Source organism: Trichomycterus rosablanca, chromosome 1 (assembly GCF_030014385.1).
Source record: "Trichomycterus rosablanca isolate fTriRos1 chromosome 1, fTriRos1.hap1, whole genome shotgun sequence".
NCBI classification, from domain to species: Eukaryota; Metazoa; Chordata; class Actinopteri; order Siluriformes; family Trichomycteridae; genus Trichomycterus; species Trichomycterus rosablanca.
In genome coordinates, this window is record NC_085988.1 from 38930388 (window position 1) to 38950702 (window position 20315).

A 20315-nucleotide genomic window follows, 5' to 3' on the forward strand; every position below is an offset into this window, starting at 1 on the left:
TTTGATTTATTTTCTTTCTTTATTTTGTGAAAACTGTTGTATAAAAGCAATAGAACACTTGAGGTCATGTATTATCGCGAATAACATCACGGCTGTGATGATCTACGCCACTCGCCTTCGGCTCGTACCTGCGACCGAATCACAGCCGTGATGTTATTCGCGATAACACACAACCTCTCGTGTTCTACTGCTTAATTCGACTCCAGTACAGTAGATGGCGTAGATATGGTAGCTCTCTCTGTTGCTGATTACATGTGTGAAAGGGGAAGAGGCGGATCTACTAGCTGGCGCTCAGTTTGGATGGTGGGAAGCTAACGAGCAGGTTAAATAAACCTTCTCTCGTTTCAGTTGTTTTTATTCTGAACTGCTTTCGGCGCATCAGCGTCGCTTCAAGTGGGAACTCATGTGATTCAGCTGATGGATAGATGAGTGATTAATGAGGAATAAAGAATAAACCAGTGGTAAGGTAAGTTTGTTATGTAATGCTTTAGCTAGACTGCTAGCTACATGTCAGCTAGCTAATGTTGTGGTTGAGTACAGGATTCTGCTCTATTCTGACCTGTATAGTTTTCTGTACAGGATTCACACGATTAGCTCATTTTGGTTTTCTTTAATTGCACTGTTTCATTAATAGTTGGCTAACGTCAGTTGGTAAGCCAGTTAGTCACGTCTACTATGTATCAAAGATTAAATTAGGCTAAATTAACAGAGAATCTAGCTTTATTTATTATTAAACCGTTTTATTTATCTGGGTTATAAAAGTAATAATCAATCTGTATTGTGTTATGGTTTGAGATGCTCACTTATGTTATCTACGCTGATACTGGTAAGCTTTGCTTTGCTCAAGTTTTACCACAGCCCCTGTTCCATAACCTCGATCGATACGTTTTCTAGCGTTTTTAAGAAGACCTTTAGACTTTATGGTTGGATTTGTTATGCTGATTTGTATTGAATAAATCCAAATTCATGACCTCGTATTATTGGCTACAACTCGATATCAGCTTACCTATGTAAGTAATAAATAGAAATAGTAATTTGAGCTGTATGAGTATGTCTGACTGCATACTGTAAAATAATGTTATACATTCATTCTTAGCATTTAAAAGATGCTCAGTTGATGTAACAGTGTGTTATAAGATTAATGCATATGCTATTAAAACGAGATGGTTTACATTTACATTTTCAGCATTTAGCAGACGCTTTTATCCAAAGCGACTTCCATTATACAGTCTAGACAATTAAGGGTTAAGGGCCTTGCTCAAGGGCCCAACAGTGGCAACCTGGCAGTGGTGGGGTTTGAACCAACAACCTTCTGCTTACTATTCCAGTACCTTAACCACTAGGCTACAACTGCCTATAATGTATAGTATAATGTAATGTAAAATAAAAATAAACTAAAGGCTTATGAGACATCACATCAACAAACTGTGATTGTACACCTCAGATCTGTTGAAGCACAACAACAACAACAAATGTCCTGGGCTGAGTGTGGTTCTCGTATAATATCCCCATGTGCCAGCTTGGGTTTTCCTTATGTACTTTTTTTGGTTTTCCAATAGCACCAAAGCATGCAGAAGAAAAAACTCGGTGCTCAAAATTGCTTCTAGGTTTGAGCAAAAGTGTGTTTATGGTGTATTCCTACTCTGCACCCATTGTGTTAGGGTGGTGCTGTAAGTAGAAAAGATCATTTTTGCCAACTTTGTCACTGGGACATAAGGTAGGGAGACATGAGCTGCAAGTCTGTTACTTGTGATCAGCCATTTAATAGACATGCATGAGGGGAAAAAAAGACTCAAAATGCAGTTGTGTGTTAAAATCAAATGGATACAAGAGGAGCATTTCAAAATCCATAAGACAGCATTGTGTAGCTCAGCTTCCCCTAAAATGTCCAAAATTAAATGGTCAAATATGTACAGTTGTGTTAACATTTCATTGACTACAAATGCGTTAGAACACGTTCATCTCGAAGACGAGTTCGTTCAGAATCAGCTAATTATCACAAATCGACTCGATTTTTTTAACTTAACTCATACGTTCCCGTAGCGTCAATGCATTTGCCCGCAGAAGCTGAGTGTCTCTTCACCTCTATGGGACTGTGTTGAGTTTTTTTTTTTTTTTTAATGCTCCGAAACTCGCCGGTCATTGGATAAATGCCTCGATTTTGTCCCGCCCCCGGATGCTGAGCGTCTCTGGGGGTGAATGGGGCTGTGGGCGGGTGTGGACGCTGAGCTTCTGCAAGATGATTGGAGGATCAGTGGAAAGGCTGAATCCCGTTTTGATTGACAGCTCGTTTGAGCGCTACACCGTCACTTCTCAAACTCAAAAGAAGCTTTATTGGCATGACAAATAGGGACATTCGTATTGCCAAAGCAATACACTTCATTAGTCACTTAATCACTGGGAGCTTCAGTCCCATCGTGGATTTTGCCAGTGAAGTCGAAAGACAAACTGCAACCCATTTCAGGCCATTTTCTTGTAAAAGGAACAGAGGGCAGATTTTATGTGTAAATAAATTTATGACAATGAGCTTCCCCTCTTTGAAAGACCAGCAGCCGCCACTGATATATATATATATATATATATATATATATATAGTTTATGCATTTTCTCCCCTTTTTCTCCTGACTTTTAGCGCGTTCAATTGCCCGATTGCGTCATGCCGGCTCTGATTTGAGGTGAACGAAGCTAACCCACGCCCCTTCCAACACGTGGGCAGCCGTATGCATCTTTTCACCCACACTAGACAAGATCAGCTGCGGATCAGCTCTGTGTACGGAGACACACACCCTGATCCGCACTCTTTTTCTTGCCTCTGTGCAGGCGCCATCAACCAGCCAGCAGAGGTTGTAGTTGCATTAGTTAAGAAAGTCCCTATCTGGCTTAATGCCCTGCTCCTATATGAACAACAGGCCAATCATTGTTAATGTGGCTGCTCAGCCCATCCGGCAGGCAGGCAGAGCTGAGACTCGATATGATTTATTCCAGATCCCAGCTCTGGTGTGCCAGCGTGTGTTTTTACCGCTGCACCACCTCAGCGGTCAGAATCTAGTTCTTGTTAACATTGATGTTGCACTCAGGCGATGATGTGAACAAGAAAGCAGTTTTTAAATTCTCAAACAGGAAAAATGCACTTAAACAGTCAACAGCTAATGGGGAAACTTATTATTTTAAATAATGTTTCCCAGATGCAAATAAGTTATACTGTTCAATTTTGTTTCTAAATAACATATCAATCACTTAATGAACATTTAATTTTTTTTATTGTTATTAGATCACATATTCCATTATCTCGTGTTTTCCCCATGAATGGTTGGGCAGAACTAAGTCTTAAGAAGTAGTTTGGTATAACTGGGTATAGACCGTTTCAATGAGGGTAAACAATAACAACGCTACTGCGCATGCCTGTTCCTTCCGCTTTTCCGGTAGCGCCATTTTTAAACATCCATCCAGCTGTCAACATGACGAGCTCGTACTTTGCGAGTCTCCCGAACGCGGAACAAACGCGATATAAGCAGAAATTTATGATAGATCATCAAGTATCTTTACCAGCCCCTTTTGAGGAGAATTTAAGAAGACAGTGTTTTTCCGCTGACCTAAAACGTTTGCCTGAGGTAACATACCCAGACGTGTATCACTACCTTGTTGAAACGGAGTGTGTTTACACCAGAGAGGCAGTGAAAGCACACCGCAGTTTGAACGCATACAATTAATTATTAAAATCATTATTGTGTCATCTCCCCTTTTGTGTCTGTTGAGCTAAGAGCCATTATAATATGATAAAAATGTGACAAACCACAGTGAATTACTTCTCATCTGGATAAGAACATATTAGCTCATGCTAAAACTATTTTTTATAGCCTAACTGGAAATACATGAAATATTTTACAGTAAGCACAATGAATTCATAAATAGTATGTTTACTTTTTGTATTACAAAAGTAGAACCATGTTTCTTTACAGGTCTGCGTGTCATTTAATAATTAAGCTAAGCTAATTATTACAGCTAATTAAGCTGTTAATATAATTCCATATAGTGACATTTTCCCAAAATATAGTCCTATAAAGTTATGGCTTTTACACCGTATTCTAAGGAAAATGTAAACTTTTTAAGGCTTATGTTAGTTTATGTTTATTCTGTTCTATTAATACAAATATTAAGTGCCTGCGTATTTTAATACACTTAAGCTAAACGTCAGGGACAAGACACCATGAGAACAGCGAGTACATTTGTTTACAATATTTTATTATGAAATAATATATATTACATTTATTTTAAGAGTTGATAGTGGGTATCCAGCCGTCTCTCTTTACAGCAGCAATCCAAGCGTTTCACTGTGCGTTCTTTTGGAAATCTGTTCACCTTAAAGCAAGCTTGTACCTGGCCTGAGGGAACATCCGACAACCGAACAACATGGTCCTAACTTTAATTTAGACATACTGTCAATAAATCACACCTGAACTAGCGCAAAAGAATTGAAGGGGTTGTGCTCAATCGCTATTGTTCTGAGCGCTGTTTACCACCAAGCGGAAGCGTCTTAGGAACATCAACGTCACTTCCTGGACTCATGAATATTCATTTGAAACGGTCTATTCTGTTCTTTTTTCAGTACATGAAATATGTAAAATTCATCTAGCTAAAGATTGTTAGACTTGCCTAACTTTGCAAAGGTTCTGTGTAGTATCAAAATAATATGCTTTTTTGCACTGATCAATTTGTAGATGGAAGATATGGAGGTGGATGTGCAGGTGGGAGCTGCAGAGATAGCTGGTTCTGTAGGGCTGGAGGTGCCCATCATAATCCCTGACTCTGGGAGCAGCACAGAAGTAGAGGAGGATGAATATGGTGATGGGAGGCCTGTAGAAGCAGTCTTGGTCCCTGCTAACAGGCCACGGCTTGCAACGACTCAAGTTGTACGGAGAAGGAGGGTTAGGTATGAACATTATTCGCATGGGTTCGCAGCTTAATTCTCTTTTGTAATAAAATACCTTTTTTGCTTATCAGAGATTATTCTGATGATTATGTGTGCACCTCTGTTTTTAGATCAGGTCTGCGATTCCATTATTCTACCCAGTCTGCGGTGAACAGAGGTCCATTAGACTTCTTACTCAGGGTGTCGGCAGCCAGTGACACAGAACCTCTGTCAGGCAGCACTGAGGAAGTGAGTGACTCTGAGGAGGAAGGAGAGAATGGAGGAAGCAGGGGGCCAAGTCCTTCTGTAGAAGCCAACCCTGTACTGAACACCAGCCAGCCTACTGCAGCAGTAGCCCCTTCATCTCAGCAGCCTAATGCCTTAGGTAGACCTAATAATATGCCAAACTAATTGGTTTGCATGGACTTATTTTCGTGGTTTATTTGTTTTTGCAACAATTTGTCTTCTCAGATCCTTCTGTTCCTGCTGAAGCTGGGAGAGCTCAACCAGTTCCAGTTCAGTCAGAAGCCAAAGTATGTTAATATAAACAAGCAAATACAGTCAACATTGACATGTAATTGTTCTGGGCAAGAACTGAAATCTGGATGTTTTAACAAAACAATGACTAATTAATTATTTACTTATTTGTTTATTTTTAAAACATATTTGGAGCCGCTCAGGTGGCGCAGCGGTAAAAAGATACTCTGCCACCGGTTCGGGGCTGAGTGGCTGTATGAGCAACGATTGGCTGGTTGCTCAGTTGGGGGGTGGGACAAAGAACCGGATGTGGGTCTCTCTCTGCCGGCTGATTAGAGGTGCCTGCACAGAGATGAGGGAGAGTGCCCTTAGGGTGTGTCTCTCCGCATGCAACGCTAGGTGGCGGCAAACTCATCAATGTGTGGGTGGCAAAAATGCATCCGGCTGCTGCTCATGTTTCGGAGGGGATATGGGTTAGCTTCGATCTCCTCGGTCAGGGCAGGGTTCGGCATAGACAGAGAGGAAGCACGATGCAAATTGAACGATTGGATGTGCTAAAAGGGGAGAAAAAGTGGAAAAATTAAAAAATATATATATATATAATTGGCATTTAAATTAAAACTGTTTTATAGAAATTACCTGAAGTCACTCTGTATGATGAGTAGTAGCAAGTGCATTTGTTTGTGGTGAGGATTGTATTTAGATAACTATTAATCATACCTATGGAAGTGGAGAAAAAGTTAGATTGTCTGTGGATTCCTAAAGTTTGCATTTAAATCTATTAAATATAATTGCCTTTTTTTAATGCAATTCTAGCCAAGTTCAGGAAAGTTACATTGTCTTATATTTGGGCTGCAAAGGAGTAAACCAGCCTTTTATTTTCTGCATACAATATCATATGTTGTTCTTAAGTTGCATTTAAAGTGGAATTGGTGAAGTCTAAAAAGTACCCAAGCGGACTTCCTATGATTCTAACTGTGACGCTTGTTTGCTGTGTAGGCTGAATCGGTGCCAGAAAAGACATCTGCAGATCCTGCCACAACAGCTGCTGTGACAGAAAATGACGAAGGAGAGGGAGAAACCTGCTCTATATGCTTTGAACCCTGGACCACTTCAGGTGAACACAGACTGGCAACACTGCGTTGTGGTCACCTGTTCGGCTTCACCTGTATCGATCGCTGGCTGAAGGGCCAAGGAGCCAAATGTCCACAGGTCAGTCTGGATGTTTGATGACTTCATGATGGATGCGACTTTCTCTGCTGCAACCACCTGCATATCCTTCCTCACTGTACACTTGATAGAATCATCTCTCTTTTTCTTCTTCAGTGCAATAAGAAGGCAAAGAGGGCTGATATCGTCTTGCTGTATGCCCGTAAACTTCGGGCAGTGGACAACACAGAACAGGAGAGTTTGAAGAAGTATGTTGTTTTGTATTTACCACTGGTAAATCTTTTTTGTTTGCTTGCTTGTTTGTTTTAAATCGATGATTGCATTTGTAGATCATTAGAACAGGAGCAAAGTTTACGGAGAAAGGCAGAGCTGGAATCTGCCCAGTGTCGTCTGCAGTTGCAGGTTGTCACAGACGAGTGTGGAAAACTCAAACGAGAGGTTCAGGTAAGAAATCTTCACCCATCTGTTTATTTTAACACTCCACTGTCCTTGGTTCAGTCTTTGCACGTTGTACCAAATTTTCTCATTTGTTTTATGTCTTTAGAAATGTAGTAATTCTGGTATATCAGTCTACTAAACCTTGTGCCTCTGTTACGTCAGACCATTAAACTAAAAACCAGTAACAGGTTCCACTACCAGGTCTAGCAGAAGTGACTGCAACGGGCGCTCAGGTGGTGCGGTAAAAACCTTACTGGCAGGCGCCTAGATGAACAGTAATTGGCTTGTTGTTTAAGGAAGAGTGCCGGAGGGGATTTCTCAGAACTGATTCAATTACGACCTCTGCTGGCTGATTGATGGCACCTGCACAGAGACGAGGGATAATGTTATCAATGTGTCTCCCCATACCACACAGCAGAGGTCGCAATTACACATCAGCAATGAGTCCCATTTGACCTCCCTTTTCTCAGGCACTGTTTGGGCACCCGGTCATGTCAATGACACTGCCTGGGATTCATACTCAAGAGCTTGAGGTCTCATGAGTAGTGGGCTTTTGCCTTAGACTGCTGTTTCATCCAAGTGCCCTCTTAAATATAATATCTGATGCAGAATGCAGAAAATGTATTATTCTCTTTATAACAGCAGGTCATTCTGACTCATCAAAGGACTAGTATATATTTGTATATTGCTTCTGTATTTTGTTTTCTCCAGACATACTGACACTGCAAAAATACATCGTATTTCCATGTCTTGTAGGAATGCCATGTACTAATGTTTCCACCTGTATTTTTCTCTTCAGGAGCTAAGGAGGTTAATGGCTCAGACTGCCTCCTCTTCTATTCGGTCTCAGGCCTCTACTTTGTCTCTGTCTCAGAGACAGGAGTCCTCAAACGGGGGACACTATGTTTTCTCCAAGGCTGTCCTTGTATCTCAGGCGGGGGGATGTCGGGTGATTTCTTACTGTGAGCCACTCAGTTGCCTGTTGGCATCTCAACCCTCCGCTCATTCCACGTTGGTCCCTGGTGAGCATTTACACAAGTCTTTGCTACCTTATGATCTTATTCTTGTTGTGCAAATATGCTTGTACAGAAATGATTAGCAGGCAGATTTGTTCATATATTTCTAAATAACTGTATAAGTCCTGATTAGGGTTAGGGTCCAGGGCATCCCAGTTAGATGCAAGGTGGAGTTATACCCTGGACGGAGCATAAGAGGGACAATTTTGAGCAGCTGCTCTGACCTACTGGTTTTGCACAGCAACATGGGTTCTGGAGGCCAGTGTTAAATCCTTACTTTTGTGTCTGTAAAGAGTTTAGCATGTTTATCCTGTGTCTGCTTGGACTTATCCTGGGTACCCCGGTTTTCTTTCACCTAAATACATGGACAAAACTTGTGAGAACACAGGAAGAAGGTGCTGAACCCAGGCCCAGATGCTGTGTGGCAGTCAAATTACAGTAGGATGAGGCCTTCCTCAAGGACCTGTAAGGGAGACACAACTCACCTAAATACTGAATGGTGCAACATTTGCCAAACCAGACAAGTCTGTTAGTCCAGCAAATAATGAAACATGATTTATTCTCTCAAAAATCCTGTTTCTTCTACTACAGGTTCCAGTTGCGTTGTGTATGTTTGACACAGGATTTAGAGCGCTTAGGCATTTGTGTGGCCAGTGACCCATGAAAACTCAATGCATCAAGCTCATGAAGTAACAGTTCTTATGCTGATGTTTGAAAGTTCCAAAAAGTCCAAGTCCACTGCTCATGACTAGTGCCTTGACTAGGCAGTAAGAGACAGCCAGTTGTGTCTGTAAAGAGTCTGACTGATGATTATGTAAGATTTTCAGTGGTGCTACTGATGTTGTCTCACTGACCACACAAAATACATACTATTTAGTATTCTGGAGTGCAGTTTGAAATGTAGCTTTTATCAGTTGCTGAATTTTTTTTATCCCTACCTTCAGTTGTCAGAGATTGGTTTATATTATTTAATAAATAAATTATGTTTTCATTCACATTAAGGCTAAATTACATTGAGGTTTTTTTCATCTTGTCCTCATTATTTCTATTGATATTGTGCTTTACCACCAGAAAGTTTACCCTTTACAATTTCTCTTGCTGCTTTTCAGGCTTCGGAGTAAAAAAAATCAGCACTGTGAATCTGAAAGCCAGTCATTACATACCTATTCACATTAAACAGATCAGGGGCCTCGCCTTTAGCAGACATCAAGATAGTCTACTGCTTTCTGCTGCCTTCGACAACACTATCAAACTTACCAGGTACTGTTGCCTTCTTTCTGTCAGCTACAGTTAAAAGTGAGATGATTATATGCTCTTTTAAAAATCATGTTATGTATGGGTGCTTGGGTGGCAGCAGCGGTCTATTATGCTGGCCTATTACCACTGGGACCTTATTATTGTGTGGAGAGGTTTATATAGGACAATAACCAAGTGAATGGTACAGGCTTGAATGCTTGACTCTAAAAGTGAGGCAGTCTGGTGGGTGTTATGCTGTGAAAAGCATTTGCTGATACAATGTTGATCCACTTGTCTTTTTTACATAAAGGTTTGCTCCAATGTAATAAAGTTATCACCTAACAAGTATGGTTTAATAATTGGTATTTACATTTGCATTCATTAATTTATCTTCTGGTTCTCGTAGCCTCTTCCATGATAAGAGTCTGTTGAGTTTAAATGACGGAAACCGAACTTCAGTTCTGTGTAAAACTTCTTGGAAATTTGGACTCTCCATCAGCATCAAAACACCAATTGGGGGATATCTGTTTAAAATGTTTTTTTTTCACTGTAGCAGAATTTATGCCATATTAAATTGCAGTTGTTCTGTATGTAATATTGTAGATTAAATCATTGCACAACAGCTGACTTCATTTTTTTTACCTTTTTAAATTAATTAGCTTAATTCAGTGCCATTCTAAAAACTTTAAATGCACTGCTTTTCTCCACAGCTTGATGACCAACACTGTGGTACAGGCCTACAACACCGGTAAACCTGTCTGGAGCTGCTGCTGGTCCCATGACAACAACAACTACATCTACGCTGGTCTGAGCAATGGCTCGGTGCTGGTGTACGATGTGCGAGACACCAGCACTCATGTACAAGAGCTAGCACCACTCCGCTCCAGGTACATGTAGATAACTAACTTGCAGTAATGACATCTTGAGTACTCCTTGGAACTCACATGGTTGAAAGACTGGGTCCAGACGTTACTGAGGCCTAAAGTGTTTGAACACCAGACCATTAGCTTGCTGAACATCTTAATCTTTGCATTTCAAACAGCCTCCCACCCTCTGGAAAAGTTTTTTTTTTTTTTACAGGATATTGTAGTGTGTCTGGGAATTTGTCGGTCACCAGTGTCATAAGAGAAGGTCTGGCTTGCAGTCAGCGTTCTAATTTATCCAAAAGATATCCGGCATGATTAAGGACAAAGTCTATTCCCAAATTGTTGCAACAGTTGTTGTCAAAGTTAAAAATATGAGTAATTATGAGGGTGGCCTTAAATGTACAGGGCTGGTAATTTGATGCAAGTTTGTTTGATTGTTGTTTTTGACAGTGCACTCTCTATAGATTGACATCTACTGACACTTAACAATCATAACCTTGATATGGTAAATATATTTTTTAAATAAGATGATTGGGCCTAAATGAAACCACAATGCTGCAAAAAGCTATTACTCTTAACATAGACACCTTCTTATGGAGCCACTGTACTGACCAGATTATCCTGTCAATGGTTTCCCATCACACCAGGACTACAATGCCAAGATTTCCCATCTGTGAGCTTTATACCACTTCATCCGTCACTTGGCATTGTGCTTGGTGATGTTAGGCTTGCTGCCATGATGCTCCTGGCACAGGTTTTCTGCTTGGAATGTCTAGGAGGAAAGAAATTTCATCTGGCTTGTTGCAACAATGGCATCCTATTACGGTACCACACTCAAATTTAGTGAGCTCTTCAGAATGACCCATTCTTTCACAGGTGTTTGTAAAGGCAGACTGCATGGCTAAGTGCTTGATTTTATATACCTGTGGCAATGGGACTGTGTGAAACACCTAAATTCAATTATTAAGAAATGTGTCCAAATAATAATAATGTACTTAAAGTGTATTTTGAATTGTATGCTGGGTTGTATTTTTCTCCCGAGGATAAAGTTCTAACATTAGACCCACATTGGAAAATAAATGTAAAGGATTTCTACTTTTAATTCTAAACATTTCATTCTGATATTCTTTGTGCAGTTGTCCAGTTGTGTCCTTGTCATACCTCCCCCGTGCTGCCTCCAGTCTGTTCCCTTCTGGTGGCCTCATTGCTGGCACTCTTGAAGGGGGTTGTTTTTGGGAGCATGTGGATGGAACCACCTACAGACAGCATGTTCTTCCTTTAGAGTCTGGAGGTTGCACAAATATCCAGGTGGAACCAGAGAGCAGACACTGTCTGGTCACCTATAGACCTGGTGAGTCTTTAGTATCATCTGCAATGTAAATCAGCATTACATAGTTTAAGTACAGTGGATTCGGAAAGTATTCAGACCCCTTAACTTTTTGTACATGTTGTGTTTGATTTTGAATGAATAAAATTTTACAATTATCTACACTTAATGATTAGGTGAAAGGGAGTTATGTTTACAACACAAAATACAACATCAAAATTCCTTTGACAGAGTTATGTTTCAACTCTGGATTTTAAGGCATTTTGCAATTAGTGTAAAGCTCTAACATACAGTTCATTTAAACAGTGGGTATGAATATATTGTGGATATCTAACAGTGATTTAAGGGCTTCACATGGTAATCAGGATTGCTATAGAGCAAGGGAAATTAGTGATTAAAATCCAGACTGCATTTCATTTTACCATTGATGCCGAGGTGTATTTTGTGACATAAGAAAGACTACAACAATTGCTGTCCCCAGTTCCCAAACAATCAAGAAGTGTATTTGATAAGGATGGTGTTGTAACATGGTGGTAAACACGCTTCTGTCTGAGTTTTTGGAGTGTGTTGCAGGCATACAATTCCAAATGTGTTTATATATTTAAAACATTGAAACTCTTCTTTGTACTTTTGCCAGGTAATTTAAGGTCCTAAAGAATTATTAAATCACAGATTCTTCTTTTTATTACATTTTACAGAATGTCACAACTTTTTGTAAAACATTAAACAATGATAATCACAACTAATAACCTGCTGTTTAACTCTAGGTCGTGCCAACCCATCTGTGCGTTGTGTTCTGATGGAGCTGAACCGAAGCCCTCAACAGGACGCTGCCCAACCACCTGTCTGCTCCTGTGCTCCAGTCCAGACCTTCACTGCTGGATCCTCTTGCAAGCTGCTCACGAAGAATGCTGTATTCAAGAGCCCTGCAAGTGAAGGTTCTACACTGGTGTGTGCTGGAGATGAGGGATCCAATTCTACCATGGTAAGTGTCAATGTTTACTTGTATGGTTTGTATTGCAGGTTTGTATGTAGGCCTCTGCGCCAACCGAGTAATAACAGAGTATTTATGGATAGACGTGCAGTGGCATATGCACTACTGTACGTTATAATGAGTTAAACTCTTCATGAAAAACACCACATTGTTTTATTTAGCTGACCAGGGCTATATATTCTACAATTTATTAATTAATCTATGCTGTATATTTCTCGCTGTCTGATTAAAAGCATACTTATAAGCACACAGGTTTTACAGCGCTCAAATGCACTAACCCACCACAGAGTTTACATCTCAGCTGTCAGACCATGGCTTTGTCTAAGGAGGGATGGTTTATCATTGCTGCAGCGGCCTCTGTTGGCTGGTGGAGCTGCCTGCATGAGGAATCGTTGATTCATAGATAGTAGTGCATGATTCTCTGTATGCCATACAGCTCTGTGTGACCTTGTCTGCACCCATGTCATAGGGCAGTGGAGGAAGTTACAATTGGGAGACTTTTAATCAGCTGCACTGGCTGATTGGCTGATACCAGTAACTTTTTGTATTATGTCCAAAATATATACAGTGGGGTCAAAAAGTATTTAGTCAGCCACTGATTGTGCAAGTTCTCTTACTTAGAAAGATGAGAGGTGTCTGTAATTTTCATCATAGCTACACTTCAACTATGAGAGACAAAATGAGAAAAAAAAATCCAGGAAATCACATTGTAGGATTTTTCAAGAATTTATTTGTAAATTATCGTGGAAAATAAGTATTTGGTCAATAACAAACAAGCAAGATTTCTGGCTCTCACAGACCTGTAACTTCTTCTTTAAGAAGCTTTTCTGTCCTCCACTCGTTACCTGTATTAATGGCACCTGTTTGACCTCGTTATCTGTATAAAAGACACCTGTCCACAGCCTCAAACAGTCAGACTCCAAACTCAACCATGGCCAAGACCAAAGAGCTGTCGAAGGACACCAGGAAGAAAATTGTAGACCTGCACCAGGCTGGGAAGAGTAAATCTACAATAGGCAAGCAGGTTGGTGTGAATAAATCAACTGTGGGAGCAATTGTAAGAAAATGGAAGACATACAAGACCATTGATAATCTCCCTTGGGGTCAAGATCTCATCCCGTGGGGTCAAAATTATCATGAGAACGGTGAGCAAAAATCCCAGAACTACACGGAGGGACCTGATAAATGACCTGCAGAGAGCTGGGACCAAAGTAACAAAGGTTACCATCAGTAACACACTACGCCGAGAGGGACTCAAATCCTGCAGTGCCAGGCGTGTCCCCCTGCTTAAGCCAGTACATGTCCAGGCCCGTCTGAAGTTTGCCAGAGAGCATATGGATGATCCAGAAGAGGATTGGGAGAATATCATGTGGTCAGATGAAACCAAAATGGAACTTTTTGGTAAAAACTCAACTCGTCGTGTTTGGAGAAAGAAGAAAAAACCAAGAACACCATACCTACTGTGAAGCATGGGGGTGGAAACATCATGCTTTGGGGCTGTTTTTCTGCAAAGGGGACAGGACGACTGATCCGTGTTTAGGGAAGAATGAACGAGGCCATGTATCGTGAGATTTTAAGCCAAAACCTCCTTCCATCAGTAAGAGCATTGAAGATGGAACGTGGCTGGGTCTTCCAGCATGACAATGATCCCAAACACACCGCTCGGGCAACGAAGGAGTGGCTCCGTAAAAAGCATTTCAAGGTCCTGGAGTGGCCTAGCCAGTCTCCAGACCTCAACCCCATAGAAAATTTGTGGAGTCCGTGTTGCCCAGCGACAGCCCCAAAACATCACTGCTCTAGAGGAGATCTGCATGGAGGAATGGGCCAAAATACCAGCTACAGTGTGTGCAAACCTGGTGAAGACTTACAGGAAACATTTGACCTCTGTCATTGCCAACAAAGGTTATGTTACAAAGTATTGAGTTGAACTTTTGTTATTGACCAAATACTTATTTTCCACCATAATTTACAAATAAATTCTTTAAAAATCCTACAATGTGATTTCCTGGATTTCTTTTCTCATTTTGTCTCTCATAGTTGAAGTGTACCTATGATGAAAATTACAGACCTCTCTCATCTTTCTAAGTAGGAGAACCTGCACAATCAGTGGCTGACTAAATACTTTTTGGCCCCACTGTATGCTGTTTATGATCTGACATCTGCAGATAAAACTGATTAAATTCTATGACAGTAATTTCTTTTAATTTTTGTTTAGTATCATAGTGTCAGCATATAACTTCATGGATACATGTCAGGTATAAACCTTAGAGCTGTTCTATTTTAAGAAATGAATACAGTACATACCTGCCAGCTGGTCAGTTTCCTTGTGTATGATATAAACTGTGATGAACATGTAAATGTACTTAATATGCTATGTTTTTTCAGGTGTGGGACGCTGGTAGTGGAACTTTGCTTCAGAAGCTCCCTGCAGACCTTCCGGTCCTGGACATCTGCCCATTTCAGATTAACCAGGAACACTACCTAGCCTCTCTAACTGAAAAGATGATAAAGATCTATAAATGGGAGCAGAATGCTGACAGAGGGTTTGTCTGATCTGAGTCACTTTACTTTTGATTGCTCATTTTGTAAATTTGATCTGGTCATACTGTTACCTCTGAAATGATGATTGAAGACACCAAATATATTAAGCAGAGGTTGGCCCTGACTGGATTTCAGGTCCAAAATCGCCTGGTTCCAAATTTGTAAATCCGTCTTTTTAATTTGCATCAGATAATGTCTTCAAAGCATCATTTTAATAGCAGTTAAAAGCATGGCATATTAATACTATTTTTGGAGTCCTGCTCTTTTCTGCCAAACATTAAGGTACATTGAAAACAACCCATAGATGTCACTTGACATGTTCTCCAGTGTGCCAGTGTGGTCCAATCCCAACATGATCAATTAATACATTATTGATTAACAATACAGCTATAACATGCCATTTTGATTTCTGTATATATTTGTATGTGCTGGTAAATGTGAATGTAAAAATGTTTTTTACTGTTTGTGTGACTATATTGGTAAATAAATAACTAAAAACTTCATTGTGTGGTTGAGTTTTAGATTATGACAAGTTAGGACATTACTGCATATTACTGCATTAATGCACTTATGCTGAATAGTCTGATACAAATAATAAATGGCTAGATTCCTGTTATCTTTGAATGAGCATCTTTGCAAAGCAGAATGCACATGCTTATAACTGCGTGTTTATAGTACGCATAATAACTTTAGTTAGAGTGGGTCCCGAACATTTTATAAAGCAGATGCAACTATCCGACTCATGTTCAGCATAGTTGATAAAATGTGTTTGCTATTTCATATGTTAAATGAGTAACATTATGAAGTTAAATAACATTTAAATATAAATCAAGGAATTGGTTATTAATGGCCATGTGGAACATACAAATAACTATTTGTTACAAACTGATGATTTAATTTTTTCCTGTTTATTAGTTGGTAGAAAAAAAGTAGGAAAAAAACAAGTAGTGATTTGTAGCAATGTTCTGGTTCCAGACTGGTTCTATCATGTTGCATGTATATAATGTTGAGCAGGCCTTGGTCAAAATGGCAAGAGAAAACATTTAGATAATTTGAAGCTTAACTGTTGGGGCTTAGATGGCAGGAGTTTAAGCCACAATAACTCACTAGCTAGCTTGTGTTTCACATTTTTAGCAATTGGGTTATACAAACAGGGAGGGGTAACTAAAAATAAGTGTTTTTTGAATGATTAGCCAGTCAGTATGTTGCAATATGCCTTTGTCATACAACAAAATTCTTTCTTTACATATTCCAGCTTATTTGGAAGCTGGGGTCAGAGCGCACAGTCAGCCATTGTACGGCGCCCCTGGAGCAGACAGGGTTAAGGGTCTTGCTCAAGGGCCCAACAGTGGCTGCATAGCAGAGCTGAGATTCGAATGCTCAATCTTTCAGGTGATAGCCCAAAGCTCTACCCACTAGGCTACCACAGTCCCCATATTTATCTTAATGGTAGATTGTGGGCTAAAATGTTAGAGCTTATTACCCGTTATCAAAACATTAATTAGGGGAGAATAATGTATGTACAGTTCCTGAGCCTCATATGCAGTGGTGCATTGGGGATGTTCCAGTGTCCTGAGGTAGTCCAAGACCTTACTAAAACACAGATTTTTTCTATAATTTGTCATGTCTGAAGTGTTAAATGTGGTGAATATTTTAGGACTTTCTTTAATTTACTAATACAATAATTCAGACAAGTCTGACTTAATTGCCATGGCCTAAATGTCTGTAAAGTGGCAAAAGTGAGAGTCAAGCGTCCGGGTAGAAGAAGTATACGTGGCCTTTCAACGCTTCTTTTTACCCACTACTCATCTTACGCTTGTAACGAGTACTATGAGTCAGTTCACTGTGTCGACTCTCACAAAAGCCTTTAAAATGAATCAAACTATAGGAGTTTGATTCGTGAATGAGTCATCGCTCAGAGCGACGTTTAGGAATACTGTGTGGGTTTTTATATAAAAAGAAATGTGTAAAAACTACCTACATGGTTAAAAAAAACAGCTTTAACATCATGGTAGATACTGTGGATAAGGGATAGTTAGGTTTATATTTTGACCTGCAGGAAAGACTCAGAAGGAGGCACTAGGCAAAGGTATGCAGCAGACAAGTGCTCCATTAAAAGACCAATTCAATATTCGTGTTAAATAAACTGTTCCAAAAATGTATTCATTTATTTGTCTTTACTTTATTCATTTTATTCATAGAACACTGGGGTTGTGCCCAACGCCATATCTTACCATGGGGCCCAAAATCCTTGGGGTGTGGCCAGGGGCTTGTTTCTTAGGGCAATCGGGTGATGCACCACCAAAGGGCGAAAGGGAAGAAATTTTTCTATCACAGCTGTGACTGATCTGGAGTCTGTCTTGCCTCGGAATATTGTCAATCAGCATCGAGTTGTGTTCCGTACAGTACCGCCCCTTTAGGGGCGACTTCAGCCTGACTAAAAATCGCCCGGATTGCTCTTATAAACTCTCATGTTAAGGCTCTTTTTTTCAAACTGCAGGCGCTACAATACAATCTGAATGGGTTCCGGGAGGGCTCGCACTTACGTGCTTGCGTCACACGTAACCTGGTGTCGCGATCTCATCACCATGACTACCATCACCTCAGTTCGGAGCAACTCCATCGTGTCATTAAGGGAAATGCCGTTCAGTTATAGTAGTAATCAGGATAAATTAGCAACTTAAGAATTAGGGCCACCCAGACCAAATTTAAACATCAAGCAAGTATCTACAAAGGGGGGGAAATCATATAAGTTACAAGTAAATTACAAGGTAAGTAATGTCATTTTTAAATAGTGAATTGTGATTGCACTTATTGTATCTCCCCAATTGTTTAATTGTACTTCTTTATTCATTGCACATCAGCCCCGATGCCAATCTTTATTCTGGATCTGCTGCACCTAAAATAAAATGCTATCTGATGAAGACTGAATTAAATTGTTAGTGTGAAGGCTTTACTTCATTTTATGATTAATGGTAAAGCTGGTCCCTCTCCATGTTCAAAGTTATTTGTGAGGGCAAACTGACAGATGACTTAAGATGTTAATTATTTAAGCTTTAATTTACCCATTGAACAGGCCATCATCGCAACAATTCCCCCAACTGAGAGATCTGGCAGGAGCCGCCATCGGGGGTGGCCCTGTTAGAGGTAACCATAACCTAATAGCTCCATGGTACTATACATATTACAAATTGTACACAAAGCGCATTGTGTTTCTTATTTAAGTAATTTTATTTGCTTTTTAAAGTATTTTAAAAGTTCCAGATAACTGATCTTTGTCAATGAATTGGGCTCATGACTTAATGTTGGTTGTGATTTAAAAAAAAGTTTTATTTGTCATTCATTAGCACACAAATGTACAGAGAAACAAAAATAAATTACTCTGGCTCAATAGATTTGGAGGTGTGACAAACTCACTAAAATAATCCAAATTAAATTCTTTAAAAAATATTTGGTTAAAACCAAACAAAAAAAAAAACCTTGCAGTTTCAGCGCTTTAGCCGGCAGGCTGGAGGGCTTTATCTCAAATCACACCCAAAATCCTACACAGTGTGCCCTAAATATTAGTCTCGCCGATCTAATTTGCTTTAGCCTCGAAATACAATTTGCACAATATTTAGTATATAGTATGGTATTTTGAACCCTATTTATTATTAGTATGGAATTTTAAACCCCTCTTTTAGAAAAGTTTAGAAAAAGCAACATTTCAATCATTAAAATGCCCATCCAAAGATAATGCCCCTCTAAACCAACGTTTTTCGTTACTTTGAATCGCTCGGTGATATCTGTGCTCAGAAATAGATTCATCGACTCCTTCGAGATTCGTTCGAAAAAAGATCCGATTCCGGTTTGACTCTTCCATCCCTGCACACATACATAATCAGTGGCGGCCGGCTGCCGTAGGCTAGCTAGCGTAGGTGGTTTACCGAAGATGGCGGCTTGTAGACGTGTGCAGCTTCTTCTGCTGCTTATGGCTTTCTGTGTTTCTGTATATTCGGATAAAGGCCTGAAACCACCGAGTTCTCACGGTGAAGATGCAGGAGAGAATGGCATTGCTGGTAAAAATGCAGGAGGTGCGCTGGGGGAGGTAAAGGCTGGAGCAGCGGCCTCTCCGATCCGCCGCAGCAACTCCGGCTGGAAGCTGGCAGAGGAAGAGGCCTGCAGAGAGGACGTGGGCAGACTGTGTCCCAAACATGCCTGGAACAACAACCTCGCCGTGCTCGAGTGTCTGCAGGACAGAAAAGAGGTCAGTAAAACACAGCGTCCTAAACGGTTTTAGTTTGGGTGTGCCGGTAGAAATGATCTAGCTACCATTAGCTACTTGATGTGCGCAGATTAGCTAGCTGTGAGCAGTGGTGGGAGGGAAGTGTAGTATGTAGGATAGTTTAGTATAACAGTAATCACTGTCAGTAGATTAAGTAACTGACGCTGTATAATATTTGTCTTCGGAGGTTATTAATTATTTATGTGCAAAAGTTAAAGTCTAGTGGTTTGGTAAACAGACGGTATGAGTCACTAGCTAATGTTAGCTGTGGTTTCCTAACTAATGTTAGCTGTGGTTTCCAAACATACAAACTCCTGTTTTGCCACCTGTTCAGTCAGATAAGATGAGCTAGCTTTTATAGTATTCAGGAATAATAAGATAAAATGGATAGCTAGATAAACAGTGACTGGTCTGTTTAAAGGGATAGTCAGTGGTTGTCTGTTGGAACCTGTTGTATTACAGTATTGTAAAATATACAGGCAGGTATCTGTATCTACCCTAGCATCTACAAACTGAGAGCCAGAGGTGGCAGATGGCAACATTTAATCAGTCAGCACAGAAAGACTTTCCACTATGTTTGAATTGCTAAAAGCACCAGTGTTTGCTTTGATGGGCACCCAAAGGAAGGGCTAAATGTGTTTGGTTGTGTACATTAGAAATCTCCATTGTAGAAAAAAACAGGAGGTTTATAATTAACTATATTCAACTTTAGTTTGATCAGTGCTCTTAGGTGAAATAATTCTAGTTCAATTCAAACATTTAATATTAAAATGAAGTATATTTTTTGTATAGGTTAAAATAATTGAAAAGTCTAGTACTTTATCTTAATAGTTATTTTTCCTCAAATCACAGATGTTCCCTTTCTTGTTAGCTGTCTCGGTAGGTACGGTATATATAAAAAAAAAATTTACCTAGTCACCCAGTTTTAACTTCCTAATAGGCCCCTAGTGCAACTGTATAGATCAGGGGTCACCAACCTTTTCGAGACTGAGAGAAAATTGATTAACAACGATTTACCATGGTAGGAAACAGAAATATTTCAACATGTAACATTATTTATCTCTACTAATCTGAATC

At 39.9% G+C, this 20315-nt stretch overlaps 2 protein-coding genes across 5 annotated transcripts in view; both read left to right on the forward strand.

The window, feature by feature from the left end:
• The first annotated feature begins 262 nt into the window (after positions 1–262).
• rfwd3 (ring finger and WD repeat domain 3) lies at positions 263–15475 on the forward strand. Of its 2 annotated transcripts, none has more exons than XM_063002640.1 (13): positions 263–466; positions 4719–4930; positions 5041–5294; positions 5381–5442; positions 6386–6598; positions 6713–6804; positions 6886–7000; positions 7794–8016; positions 9120–9270; positions 9957–10133; positions 11249–11463; positions 12207–12424; positions 14819–15475. In XM_063002640.1, the coding sequence occupies exons 2-13, from the start codon at positions 4719–4721 to the stop codon at positions 14984–14986; spliced, it is 2100 nt and encodes a 699-aa protein (XP_062858710.1). In that variant the 5' UTR covers positions 263–466; the 3' UTR covers positions 14987–15475. The 2 variants fall into 2 exon arrangements, with proteins under 2 accessions (XP_062858710.1, XP_062858719.1); XM_063002649.1 differs by having other exon boundaries at positions 263–461.
• A 3424-nt stretch (positions 15476–18899) lies between these two features.
• The window catches only part of glg1a (golgi glycoprotein 1a), a 37808-nt gene continuing 36392 nt past the window's right edge, over positions 18900–20315 (forward strand). For all 3 annotated transcript variants that reach the window (XM_062992728.1, XM_062992712.1, XM_062992719.1), the window contains exon 1: positions 18900–19220. In XM_062992728.1, coding sequence (XP_062848798.1) covers positions 18906–19220 — 315 coding nt within the window. In that variant the 5' untranslated portion in view covers positions 18900–18905. The remainder of the gene's footprint in view (positions 19221–20315) is intronic.

Coding starts and splice junctions, on each gene's coding strand:
- rfwd3 (XM_063002640.1), top strand. CDS start 4,719: ATGGAAGATATGGAGGTGGATGTGCAGGTGGGAGCTGCAGAGATAGCT. Junction 8,017..9,119: donor TCATTCCACGTTGGTCCCTG/GTGAGCATTTAC, acceptor GCTGCTTTTCAG/GCTTCGGAGTAAAAAAAATC. Junction 12,425..14,818: donor AGGGATCCAATTCTACCATG/GTAAGTGTCAAT, acceptor ATGTTTTTTCAG/GTGTGGGACGCTGGTAGTGG.